Source organism: Cibotium barometz, chromosome 15, assembly GCF_041138505.1.
Source record: "Cibotium barometz isolate CiBa-2024 chromosome 15, ASM4113850v1, whole genome shotgun sequence".
NCBI lineage: Eukaryota > Viridiplantae > Streptophyta > Polypodiopsida > Cyatheales > Cibotiaceae > Cibotium > Cibotium barometz.
In genome coordinates this window covers 59,980,006-59,994,464 of record NC_141060.1, presented here as the reverse complement: position 1 = coordinate 59,994,464, position 14,459 = coordinate 59,980,006, and the positions used below count along the sequence as shown (strand labels likewise).

General features: G+C 36.9%; 1 protein-coding gene across 3 annotated transcripts in view; it reads left to right on the top strand.

Annotated features, from left to right (window-relative positions):
- Positions 1-12,151: 12,151 nt before the first annotated feature.
- The window catches only part of LOC147631502 (MAP3K epsilon protein kinase 1-like), a 39,289-nt gene continuing 36,981 nt past the window's right edge, over positions 12,152-14,459 (top strand). The window contains exons 1-6 of one of the 3 annotated variants that reach the window (XM_086809898.1): positions 12,334-12,686; positions 12,768-13,254; positions 13,484-13,618; positions 13,825-13,845; positions 13,941-14,014; positions 14,133-14,223. In XM_086809898.1, the coding sequence (XP_086666024.1) occupies positions 13,192-13,254; positions 13,484-13,618; positions 13,825-13,845; positions 13,941-14,014; positions 14,133-14,223 (384 nt within the window). In that variant the 5' untranslated portion in view covers positions 12,334-12,686; positions 12,768-13,191. Of the gene's footprint in view, positions 13,255-13,330; positions 13,619-13,824; positions 13,846-13,940; positions 14,015-14,132; positions 14,224-14,459 lie in introns of all 3 variants that reach the window. The other 2 variants (XM_086809899.1, XM_086809897.1) reach the window with 2 other exon arrangements.

Here is a 14,459-nt window from a genome sequence, read left to right as displayed (position 1 = left end):
CACCTAAACTCATAAACATAAACCACGTCAGTAACAATCAATTGACATCGCATTAATCAATCCTAACGCGTTCATGAGAAATAGGCATCATTATAAAATATATATAAATCAAATACCAAAATGTCACCAAATACACGTGGGAGTCCACCCACACATGGAAATCCATCCATTACTGATGATAAGTAAAAATACTTAGGCGTCCCCGTCAAATAATAAATGACCATGACTATCATCCGTCAAATAACATGGATCATAACAATCCCCCTCGTTGGGAAGCAACTGTCCTCAGTTGCCCAATCAATGAGTGGATGACTTCATGGCACAAGTGGAGGACAAGATCATCACATCAAACAATTTCTAAAAATAAAACCAAACAAGTGAACGCATGTGAAATGGATCTAAGTGTCCCATTCCACAAAGGTACCTTCCACATACAAACATCGGCTAGTGAAAGATAGAAGACATAGATGCGTCTAGTGTAGCCATGTGAAACCAAATTAATGTCCCATACCATAGATTAATTCCACACGACACTACCTTAAGAACAGAAGTTTGAGACGGAGTAGCTAAGTCCCTCTGAAACTTTCATTCCGACACAACTTTTCTCTATCCTCAAATTTAGACTACAAGTCTTATTCCAAAAATGAATTAGGTCGAAATGGAAATTCTTATCAACTTAAGATTGAAAAATAATCACTTACATTACTGTGAATAACTCGATGAATTCTCGAGATTTATTTTTTATCTTAATCTTGTAATTGTCTAACTAAATTCAAAAATTATAATCTTTGAATAGGTTTATAATTCTTGAATTTGTGAATCTTACTTGTAAACAATGAAATCTAAAGGGGATCTTGATCTTAAGCTTAATCTTAAACTTGAAATCAGACTTGAAGAAAGATGGACATCTTGAGCCCTAGTTGATAGTAAGAACTTGATATACTAGTAATGAATCTTGGCTTGGATTAGAATACTAGAATGGACGAAAATTGAGAGATTAGTCTTTAGTTAAATCATAATTGTAATTCTTGAATAAATCTTGTCCTTAAGGGGTTTAAATCTTGTGGTTGAATATATCTTTGACTTAGAGCAATTCTTGGTCTAGAAAGAATCTTGTACTCGGATAGATCTTAAACTAGAACACTTGAAAATTTAGACAAAACTTTACTTGAATTGGTATAAACTTCGTAATTGTGATTGGCATACAACTTAAGCTTGGTTTCTAGTCACTTGAGAGCCATTTCTTTACTTTTCTCATCACAGTAGTCAATGGTTAAGCAATTGATAAGTTGAATCAAAGACTGGAGAAACTTACTTGGATTGTGAATCTTTAAATTGGTCTTAATCTTCTATGAAATGTCTAGCTGACATTTTTACTTGAATTTGGGCAGCTAGATCTTGAAGATAACTTTTGCTAATCTTGTCTCGATCTTTCTAGTTAGGTCAGGGTGTCTAAAATTCTTTTCGGGAGCTAAAGTTTTCTAAAATTTTACAACTAGGTCTAGAAGGAGGGAATATTCAGAAGACAGATACAAAAGCAAACAAGAAATTATATACAATAAATAATTTTTAACACATACCTCCACCTTTGGTTAATGTGTTGAGTGCGTTAACCTCTTTGGTGTCAAGCTTGTTTTGGTGCAATTTGGTTCTTCTTTTTAGTTGGGCAAGATTTAGCATAATGTCCCATCATGTTATACCCGAAACACTTGACAATCGACAGCTTGGATACGATGTCATTGGTCGGGCTATGCATGTCAGTTAAAGCTTCAATCACTTGTGCAAAATTAAAGCAACTTCACTAAATGGTGTGGAGAAAAATCAACGGACGGCAGATAGAACAAGAGCCTTTATATGTATATATATATATAATAATAATAAAATAATTTTGCTTCTACTAGGGTGCACTCAACGCATGAATAGAGAAGGGAAATGCAAAATAATAATAATAATATGAAGCTTTATCAAGGCCTTTATAAGTTTAAGCTATCAAACCCCTCCTCTTGAGTACTTCTCGCAGCGCTCAGCGCGTAAGGAGAAGAAGAAGAAGGGAGAAAAGAAAAAATTCAGTGCCTCCTGGATTTCACGCAGCCTGCCAAGATTTGAGGGAGAAGGAGAAGGATTTTATATATATATTTCTTTAAGCTTGCCCATTTGTGCCCAGCGCATCAACTGAGGAGGAAAAAGTAAATAAAAACCAAAAGTAATTTTTGAAAACAACTCTTGAACAATTCTCATCCCTCCATTATAGAAACTGAGCAAAGGGAAGGTTTAGCAATTCTCATTATGGTTCTCAATGATCATTTCCTTGCTCTTTCAATCCGTACAGAGACAGATTAGGAAGAGGATTAGTGAAGAGGAAGGTGGTTTTGTGGTTTTGGAAAATCTGCTAATGATTTTCCACTTAATTTTACCCTTTGGGCAATAGATTGATGGAGATTGATTACCCAATGGTTAAAAACAAGTTTTATTTCATCCATACATAAACAAAAATCCCTAATTGTGTTCTTCTTTAGTTTAAATGCAAGAAAATTACCAAAATCTTCAAAAAATTTACCAAAATCACCTTTGTTTTTATCTATTTCACCTCTTTTGACCGCCTTCAAGAAAATTAAATTACACCAAAGCTCTGATACCACTGTCACGGGACCCTTTAATCTTCTTGAAGAGAATAATCAAAAACTCATAAATTATATCAAATATTAAAACAACTACTTGAATTAAATTAAAAATTAAAGCACATAACAAAACATAAGGCAAGAGAAAGAAAAACATCACCATCAACACAAGGCTGGGTGCATTCTCCCCCCCCAACGTGAGTGGCTTCTTCTCGCGTGGGTATTTGTGATATATTCCAAAAGTAGGCCTTGAGCCAAAAATAGAGTACACATCCATATTTGGACTTTGCCATTAAATTAGCCTTTGTCCTCAAGCCTTCTAAGGTTTGCACAATTTTCTAATACAATAATCTAACTTGTGCACATATGCACGTTACAAAATAAATCAACTAGTGCTCGCATGCACACTGTACAATAAATTGATGCGTGCGCACACACACATCACAATGATGTCAAAATAATATCAAACGCCATCATACAACCATAAAATATTGTGAATATAATAATGAGATCTGTCCACATGCCATGACTCAATCCACCATCCGTGCGACACCTAAATCGGTACCCTCGCACTGTGCAACACCTAAGTCGGTACCCTTGCACACCTCATCACCTAAACTCATAAACATAAACCATGTCAGTAAACAATCAATTGACATCGCATCAATCAATCCTAACGCGTTCATGAGAAATAGGCATCATCATAAAATATATATATATATAAATAAACATCATGATAAATAGGCATCATGATAAATAGGCATCATCATAAAATATATATAAATCAAATACCAAAATGTCACCAAATACACGTGGGAGTTCACCCACACATAGAAATCCATCCATTTTACTGGCTAGTAAAAATACTCAGGCGTCCCCGTAAAATAATAAATGACCATGACTATCATCCGTCAAATAGCATGGATCATAACAGCCCCCCTGTTGGAAAGCAACTATCCTCAGTTGCGCAATCAATGAGTGGATGGCTTCATGGCACAAGTGGAGGACAAGATCATCACATCAAACAATTTCTGAAAATAAAACCAAACAAGTGAATGCATGTGAAATGGATCTAAGTGTCCCATTCCACAGAGGTACCTCCCACATACAAACACCGGTTGGTGAAAGATATAAGACATAGATGCGTCTAGTGTAGCCATGTGAAACCAAACTAATGTCCCATACCATAGATTAATTCCACACAACACTACCTTAAGAACAGAAGTTTGAGACTGAGTAGCTAAGTCCCTCTGAAACTTTCATTCCGACACAACTTTTCTCTATCCTCAAATTTAGACTACAAGTCTTATTCCAAAAATGAATTAGGTCGAAATGAAAATTCTTATCAACTTAAGATTGAAAAATAATCACTTACATTACTGTGAATAACTTAATGAATTCTCAGGATTTGTTTTTTATCTTAATCTTGTAATTGTCTAACTAAATTCAAAAATTATAATCTTTAAATAGTTTTATAATTCTTGAATTTGTGAATCTTACTTGTAAACAATGAAATCTAAAGGGGATCTTGATCTTAAGCTTAATCTTAAACTTGAAATCAAAAGAACTTGAAGAAAGATGGACATCTTGCACCTTAGTTGATAGCAAGAACTTGATATACTAGTAATGAATCTTGCACCTTAGTTGATAGCAAGAACTTGATATACTAGTAATGAATCTTGCACCCTAGTTGATAGCAAGAACTTGATATACTAGTAATGAATCTTGAGAGGGGTACAGGAATTGGTGGCGGGAATGATGAAAGAGAGCAGACTTTGAACCAGCTGCTCACGGAAATGGATGGTTTTGAGGGTAATACTGGTATTATTGTCATTGCACCTACGAACAGAGCGGATATCCTTGATGCTGCATTGCTTAGGCCAGGTCGATTTGATCGGCAGGTAAGAGCAGCACACTCCCTTTTGTGGTATATGTTTCTGAATAACTGCGTACAGTTAGTGGGGATGTCGTAGTATCTAGTCCATACTATGCATGATGGAGTTGATGATTTATTGTCTTGTGGATGACTACCATGAGGTTATGAATTGCACTTTCTTATAAGGTGAATTTGGGCTTGTTCCTGGATTCATCTAGGTATATATAACTGTGTACAGTTTTAACCTTGATTATTACTCAGGTGACTGTGAATGTTCCTGACGTGAGGGAATGAACTGAAATTCTGAAAGTGCATGCGGGGAACAAGAAATTTGACTCTGATGTCTCTCTTGAGGTTATTGCCATGAGAACGCCTGGTTTTAGTGGTGCTGATCTTGCTAATCTTGGATTAGAATACTTGAATGGATAAAAATTGAGAGATTAGTCTTTAGTTAAATCATAATTGTAATTCTTGAATAAATCTTGTTCTTAAGGGGTTTAAATCTTGTGGTTGAATATATTTGACTTAGAGCAATTCTTGGTTTAGAAAGAATCTTGTACTCGGATAGATCTTGAACTAGAACACTTGAAAATTTAGACAAAACTTTACTTGAATTGGTATAAACTTCGTAATGGTGATTGGCATACAACTTAAGCTTGATTTCTAGTCACTTGAGAGCTATTTCTTTACTTTTCTCACACTAAGCAATTGATAAGTTGAATCAAAGACTGGAGAAACTTACTTGGATCGTGAATCTTTAAATTGGTCTTAATCTTCTATGAAATGTCTAGCAGACATTTTTACTTGAATTTGGGCAACTAGATCTTGAAGATAACTTTTGCTAATCTTGTCTCGATCTTTCTAGTTAGGTCAGGGTGTCTAAAATTCTTTTCGGGAGCTAAAGTTTTCTAAAATTTTATAACTAGCTCTAGAAGGAAAGAATATTCAGAAGACAGATACAAAAGCAAACAAAAAATTGTATACAATAAATAATTTTTAACACATACCTCCACCTTTGGTTAATGTGTTGAGTAAGTTAACCTCTTTGGTGTCAAGCTTATCCTTTGGTGCAATTTGGTTCTTCTTTTTAGTCGGGTAAGATTTAGCATAATGTCCCATCATCTTACACCTGAAACACTTGACAAAAGACAGCTTGGATACGATGTCATTGGTTGGGCTATGCATGTCAGATACTTCCACAGTTTTAACTTTCTTCTTAATATATTTGTTCATTCTAGACAGACGTTGTTCAATCTTTCTTTGAAAGTTGTCACGATGCTCTCGTTCTTAATTCAAAATAACATGGAGAGAATCAAGCTATTCTTGAATAGTAGGACGGTGCGGATATTCACCCATTTCCTAACAATTAAAAGGAATAGAAAATTTTAAAACAAGAGAAAAGATAAGGTTTCTTATCTCATATGGAATGTCGAGTTAGATGTGAGTCCTGCCAAGTTAGATCAATACACAAATGCATAATTTTTCAAGAAATAATCCATGTACGCTTTAATAATTAAAGCTTCAATCACTTGTGCAAAATTAAACCAACTTCACTACTGGTGTGGAGAAACAATCAACGGACGGCAGATAGAGCAAGAGCCTTTATATGTATATATATATAATAAAATAATTTTGCTTCTACTAGGGTGCGCTCAGCGCTTGAATCGAGAAGGGAAATGCAAAATAATAATAATAATATGAAGCTTTTTTTTAATAAAGCTTTATCTCTATAAAGCTTTTTTTATAAATCTTTATCTCTATAAAGCTTTATTCATCTACGCAGCGCTTTAAAAAGCTTTTTTTTTTCACAAAGCTTTAATAAGCTTTGTAATAATAAGCCCTCTTAAGTTGGAGAATTTTGCGTAGCCCAGCCGTGCTGTTGAAGAAAGAGAAATAATCACAGCCGCCTTCTTCTTCTCTGAACATGTAGCGCTCATGATGAAGGAGGGAGATTTTTAAAAAAAAAATTATAGCAAAAAAAATATATACATATATTATGCTGGTTTTATAAAGCTTTATCAAGGCCTTTATGAGTTTAAGCTATCAAACCCCTCCTCTTGAGTACTACCCGCAGTGCTTGGCTCGCGCAACTAGCCAAGATTTGAGGGAGAAGGAGAAGGATTATATATATATATATATATATATATATATATATATTACTTTAAGCTTGCCCATTTGTGCCCAGCGCATCAACTGAGGAGGAAAAAGGAAATAAAAACCAAAAGTAATTTTTGAAAACAACTCTTGAACAATTCTCATCCCTCCATTATAGAAACTGAGCAAAGGGAAGGTTTAGCAATTCTCATTATGGCTCTCAATGCTCATTTCCTTGCTCTTTCAATCCGTACAGACAGATTAGGAAGAGGATTAGTGAAGAGGAAGGTGTTTTTGTGGTTTTGGGAAATCCGCTAATGGTTTTCCACCTAGTTTTACCCTTTGGGCAATAGATTGATGGAGATTGATTACCCAATGGTAAAAAACAAGCTTTATTTCATCCATACATAAACAAAAATCCCTAATTGTGTTCTTCTTTAGTTTAAATTCAAGAAAATTACCAAAATCTTCAAAAAAATTACCAAAATCACCTCTGTTTTTGTCTATTTCACCTCTTTTGACCGCCTTCAAGAAAATTAAATTACACCAAAGCTCTGATACCACTGTCACGGGACCCTTTAATCTTCTTGAAGAGAATAATCAAAAACTCATAAATTATATCAAATATTAAAACAACTACTTGAATTAAATTGAAAATTAAAGCACATAACAAAACATAAGGCAAGAGAAAGAAAAACATCACCACCATCAACACAAGGCTGGGTGCAATCTCCCCCCCCAACGTGAGTGGCTTCTTCTCGCGTGGGTATTTGTGATATATTCCAAAAGTAGGCCTTGAGCCAAAAATAGAGTACACATCCATATTTGGACTTTGCCATTAAATTAGCCTTTGTCCTCAAGCCTTCTAAGGTTTGCATAATTTTCTAATACAATAATCTAACTTGTGCACATATGCACATTACAAAATAAATCAACTAATGCTCGCACGCACACTATCCAATAAATTGATGCGTGCGCACACACATCACAATGATGTCAAACGCCATCATACAGCCACAAAATATTGTGAATATAATAATGAGATATGTCCATACGCAACGACTCAATCCACCATCCGTGCGACACCTAAATCGGTACCCTTGCACTGTGCAATACCTAAGTCGGTACCCTTGCACACCTCATCACCTAAACTCATAAACATAAACCACGTCAGTAACAATCAATTGACATCGCATAATTAATCAATCCTAACACATTCATGAGAACTAGGCATCATCATAAATTATATATAAATCAAATACTAAAATGTCACCCAATACACGTGGGAGTCCACCCACACATGGAAATCCATCCTTACTGATGACAAGTAAAAATACTCGGGCATCATCCGTCAAATAACATGGATCATAACAGTCCCCCCTGTTGGGAAGCAACTGTCCTCAGTTGCCCAATCAATGAGTGGATGACTTCATGGCACAAGTGGAGGACAATATCATCACATCAAACAATTTCTGAAAATAAAACCAAACAAGTGAACGCATGTGAAATGGATCTAAGTGTCCCATTCCACAGAGGTACCTTCCACATACAAACATCAACTGGTGAAAGATAGAAGACATAGATGCATCTAGTGTAGCCATGTGAAACCAAACTAATGTCCCATACCATAGATTAATTCCACACGACACTACCTTAAGAACAGAAGTTTGAGACGGAGTAGCTAAGTCTCTCTGAAACTTTCATTCCGACACAACTTTTCTCTATCCTCAAATTTAGACTACAAGTCTTATTCCAAAAATGAATTAGGTCGAAATGGAAATTCTTATCAACTTAAGATTGAAAAATAATCACTTACATTACTGTGAATAACTTGATGAATTCTCGGGATTCATTTTTTATCTTAATCTTGTAATTGTCTAACTAAACTCAAAAATTATAATCTTTGAATAGGTTTATAATTCTTGAATTTGTGAATCTTACTTGTAAACAATGAAATCTAAAGGGGATCTTGATCTTAAGCTTAATCTTAAACTTGAAATCAGAAGAACTTGAAGAAAGATAGACATCTTGCACCCTAGTTGATAGCAAGAACTTGATATACTAGTAATGAATCTTGGCTTGGATTAGAATACTTGAATGGACGAAAATTGAGAGATTAGTCTTTAGTTAAATCATAATTGCAATTCTTGAATAAATCTTATTCTTGAGGAGTTTAAATCTTGTGGTTGAATATATTTTTGACTTAGAGCAATTCTTGGTCTAGAAAGAATCTTGTACTCGGATAGATCTTAAACTAGAACACTTGAAAATTTAGACAAAACCTTACTTGAATTGGTATAAACTTCGTAATTGTGATTGGCATACAACTTAAGCTTGGTTTCTAGTCACTTGAGAGCTATTCTTTACTTTTCTCATCACAGTAGTCAATGGTTAAGCAATTGATAAGTTGAATCAAAGACTGGAGAAACTTACTTGGATCGTGAATCTTTAAATTGGTCTTAATCTTCTATGAAATGTCTAGCAGACATTTTTACTTGAATTTGGGCAACTAGATCTTGAAGATAACTTTTGCTAATCTTGTCTCGATCTTTCTAGTTAGGTCAGGGTGTCTAAAATTCTTTTCGGGAGCTAAAGTTTTCTAAAATTTATAACTAGGTCTAGAAGGAGGGAATATTCAGAAGACAGATACAAAAGCAAACAAGAAATTGTATACAATAAATAATTTTTAACACATACCTCCACCTTTGGTTAATGTGTCGAGTGCGTTAACCTCTTTGGTGTCAAGCTTGTCCTTTGATGCAATTTGGTTCTTCTTTTTTAGTCAGGCAAGATTTAGCATAATGTCCCATCATCTTACACCTGAAACACTTGACAATAGACAGCTTGGATATGATGTCATTGGTCGGGCTATGCATGTCAGATACTTCCACAGTTTTAACTTTCTTCTTAATATATTTGTTCATTCTAAACAGACATCGTTCAATCTTTCTTTGAAAGTTGTCACGATGTTCTCGTTCTTGATTCAAAATAATATGGAGAGAATCAAGCTGTTCTTGAATAGTAGGACGGTGCGGATATTCACCCATTTCCTAACAATTAAAAGGAATAGAAAAAATTAAAACAAGAGAAAAGATAAGGTTTCTTATCTTATATGGAATGTCGAGTTAGATGTGAGTCCTGCCAAGTTAGCTCAATACACAAATGCATAATTTTTCAAGAAATAATCCATGTACCCTTTAATAATTAAAGCTTCAATCACTTGTGCAAAATTAAAGCAACTTCACTAATGGTGTGGAGAAACAATCACCGGACGGAAGATAGAGCAAGAGCCTTTATATGTATATATATATATAATAAAATAATTTTGCTTCTACTAGGGTGCGCTCAAGGCATGAATAGAGAAGGGAAATGCAAAATAATAATAATAATATGAAGCTTTATCAAGGCCTTTATAAGTTTAAGCTATCAAACCCCTCCTCTTGAGTACTTCCCGCAGCGCTCAGCGCGTAAGGAGAAGAAGGGAGAAAAGAAAAAATTCAGCACCTCCTGGATTTCGCGCAGCCGGCCAAGATTTGAGGGAGAAGGAGAAGGATTATATATATATATATATATATGTATATATATATATGTATATATATATATGTATATATATATATATGTATATATATATATGTATATATATATATATGTATATATATATATGTATATATATATATATGTATATATATATATGTATATATATATATATGTATATATATATATATGTATATAACTTTAAGCTTGCCCATTTGTGCCAGGAAAAAGTAAATAAAAACCAAAAGTAATTTTTGAAAACAACTCTTGAATAATTCTCATCCCTCCATTATAGAAACTGAGCAAAGGGAAGGTTTAGTAATTCTGATTATGGCTCTCAATGCTCATGTCCTTGCTCTTTCAATCCCTACAGACAGATTAGGAAGAGGATTAGTGAAAAGGAAGGTGGTTTTGTGGTTTTGGGAAATGGGCTAATGGTTTTTCACCTAGTTTTAGCCTTTGGGCAATAGATTGATGGAGATAGATTACCCAATGGTTAAAAACAAGCTTTATTTCATCCATACATAAACAAAAATCCCTAATTGTCTTCTTCTTTAATTTAAATTCAAGAAAATTACCAAAATCTTCAAAAAATTTACCAAAATCACCGTTGTTTTTGTCTATTTCACCTCTTTTGATCGCCTTCAAGAAAATTAAATTACACCAAAGCTCTGATACCACTATCACGGGACCCTTTAATCTTCTTGAAGAGAATAATCAAAAACTCATAAATTATATCAAATATTAAAACAACTACTTGAATTAAATTGAAAATTAAAGCACATAACAAAACATAAGGCAAAAGAAAGAAAAACATCACCACCATCGACACAAGGCTGGGTGCAATCTCTCCCCCCAACGTGAGTGGCTTCTTCTCGCCTGGGTATTTGTGATATATTCCAAAAGTAGGCCTTGAGCCAAAAATAGAGTACACATCCATATTTGGACTTTGCCATTAAATTAGCCTTTGTCCTCAAGCCTTCTAAGGTTTGCATAATTTTCTAATACAATAATCTAACTTGTGCACATATGCACATTACAAAATAAATCAACGAGTGCTCGCACGCACACTGTACAATAAATTGATGCATGCGCACACACACATCACAATGATGTCAAAATAATAGAGAGAGAGAGAGAGAGAGAGAGAGAGAGTATGGTTCTATCAGAGGAGAGATGGCGCCCTCTCTCAATTGACTTTGTAGGTGCATGTGAGTTTGCGGGAGAGGCTGCATTGCTCAACCAAGAGTGTGAAATACTCTTGACAAAGCCCACATTGCTCAACCAAGAGTGTGAATCTCATTACAAAGCCCGCATTGCTTTGAGTGCCTTTTCTCCTCTCCTCCTTCTTGGCCCATGCCAACATATTCTCCATAAGAAGACGAAATGCCTTACGTCTTACGTGGATGCAAACCATCAGTGGTATGTTGCATGGATTTACACCTTGTAGAAGGAAGTTGGCATCTTTTGCTCATTATTTTGGCCATAGATAAGGGACTCACTACTGCTCTCAAGGGCCAAATGCTAAAAATATGCAGTAAGGCCGGGTCAAGTGGTAAAGTGGAGATGTCAGGGTACTTGACCGAGCCGAAAAGGAGGGCACACAAATTTTATCCGCGACACTCGTATTCACATTGAGGTACAGGTAAAGCACATGCCAAAGTCTGGGAAAGTTGGTTGGACCGTGTTTGGCCAATCCTAGTTGATTGGCTGGGAGATGGAGATGTAGATGTAGATGTTCGTTGCATTTGTAGGTGGGAGCCTGAAAAAATCTTGAGATGATTTTGTGCCATGAGCTGGCATGCGAGTTCAGCTCCAACACCACGGGTGTGAAGGGTGGCCTACTGTGCCAGCTTTCCAATTGGTCCATTACAACCCTTCAACATTTCCACCGCCCAAATCTGAACTCCCCTAAGCTGTCCAAGGATGGTATGGCAAGGCAGATCAAAAGCGTGATGGGTGGGTACGAACTTCGAAGCGTGGGTGCCAGCTAGTAGCCAATAAGGCTTCAGTTTGCCGGTTCGCGTCTGCTTTGTCCGATGAAAGCACACATTCGACGGTCAGGATCAACGTGGTCACATCAGACGAGCTGGCGGGAGCGGATATCGCATGGCCGTCCGATGCAACATCGACGGATCAAAAAGGCCCTGTCCTGTACCGGCTACAGGGTGGCAATGGCGGGTCAAATCCGCCAGCTCAGATGGGTCCTATTCACACGGACAGAGTAAAACGAGGTCTGGCCTCAGAGAGAGAGGAGCTTCTCTCTGCCATCTGTGCCTGGCGATCTTTGGAGCTAACGGCGATGGTTTCTTTGTTCGTGATTAGTGTCAGAGAGCAGGCCGAGGCTCGCAGGTTCATATGGATATGGAGCTTCCTGGCTATGGTGATGGCGGAGTGACCTTGTCAGCGTATGGCTCTGCAGATGGACAGGCTAGCCGATTTGAACATGGCTACGGAAAATAATCTTTTTCCCTTGACATCTGAACAGACTAACGAGCTTTTCGGTGCAGACCACTGAACACAGAGCTCGGAATTAGGACTCGAGAGCAAGCTTCTTGGCTATGGTGATGAACGGTTTTACTCTCAATTCACAGATGCTGCAGGTCGGATTTCGAAATCCTAATTTTGTATATGTACTCTCTCAGGCTTTGATTGCTCTTAGGCTTTCTTGCTTGCCCCAAATTCTACCACACAACAAGACTTTCACTCTATACGGGCTTCAAAGATCACCCTTAAGCTGTGATTGCGATTCTTTGACCTGTTCAGTGCTGGATTTACACAGCGTTTTTTGAATTCTCGATTGTTTTGGCCCGCATTGTGGAGAGTTTCATCACTGCAGCAGAGGCGCTCCTTTGAACCTCTTAGAGCCCCCATCAAAGGTCAGGTATCCCGCTGCACATAAACCAGGTAGCTTTTGACATAAACCAGATGGCTTCCGAAGTGCTGAAGCCCAGTTGAGTTTGCTTAAAATGCCTCCCAACAAGGGTTTCAGAACTTCATGAGCACAGACATGAGGGCAACTGGTGCCCCTTTCCATAAGACAATTCAAGAGCATTGCTGCCCAAGACCATGTTGAGGCCGGCTTCAGCAGCACAATTTCATCAAAAGTCCAAGACACTGAATGACAAATATGTAAGTATCATGGCTTGCATATCATGTAGAATTAAGAAGTTAACAGCAATGCTCATTTCCATATATGGTAATGTAGGCAATGGGGAGAACATGAAAAAAATGTTGTCTTTTGAGCCAGAGCAAAGTCTTATGTAAGGGGTTTAAGCCTGTGGCAACTACCAGACTTCCGCATGAAGTCAATGTTTGCGTGTTGCTGTCAAGTAAATGAAGACATTTATACCTTGTCCAGTTGCTAGGTGATGAGATTGGAAAGGGAGCATATGGGAGGGTGTACAAGGGCCTGGATTTGGAAAATGGAGACTTTGTGGCAATCAAACAAGTATCCTTGGAAAACATATTCCCAGAGGATCTTGCGAGTATCATGGTATGCCGTTTTGTTATGTATATGCAAAACTTGCTAGCTGTATCGTTGTAACCTCTGATACATTTGACTTGAGCTAAGCACTGCATGCAGAGTTGAGTTCTGCATGTAGGTTTGAGTTTTCTTATAATATTTCTTTTGTAAAGCTCCCACCTCCATACATGCAACTAACTACATGAAATGTGTGGGATTTGGCCATTTTACTGCAGCAAGAGATAGATCTTCTCAAGGTATAGTCCTCTCTTGTTGGGTGAAGCTTTATAGTGGTCTACTGTGTCTCTCCCATTTGAGGCAAAGGTGAACTGACTCCGTATCTCATGTGCAGAATCTGAACCATAAGAACATAGTGAAATACCTGGGCTCTTTCAAGACCAAGTCCCATCTATACATTATTCTAGAGTAAGCAAGCCATCTTGTGAAAAGGAGAAACTATCACAAGATATATGTGGCATTCTAATTATAGTGAGCTGCCCTCTGTCAGGTCTTATTTCTGAGCTGCTCATTTGCTTTTCTCTAGGTATGTTGAAAATGGATCTCTTGCAAGTATTATCAAGCCAAACAAATTTGGAGCCTTCCCAGAGTCTTTGGTGGCAGTCTACATTGCCCAGGTTAATTGCTGGTTGCCATTTGATTATTGTTCATGGGGAGCGCTGCGCAGATACGTAGATGGACGGGTCTTTGTGTGCTGGAAGACACACGAGTTTTGACCAGTCGGGTTTTCTTAATCTGCTAACTATCTCTGTATCTAATGGAGCATCTCGCTCTGCGACATGTTAAGGACTGGTCTACTTTCTTGAGCAAGGAGTCATTCATCGGGATATCAAGGGGTCTTGTGTGCTGGAAA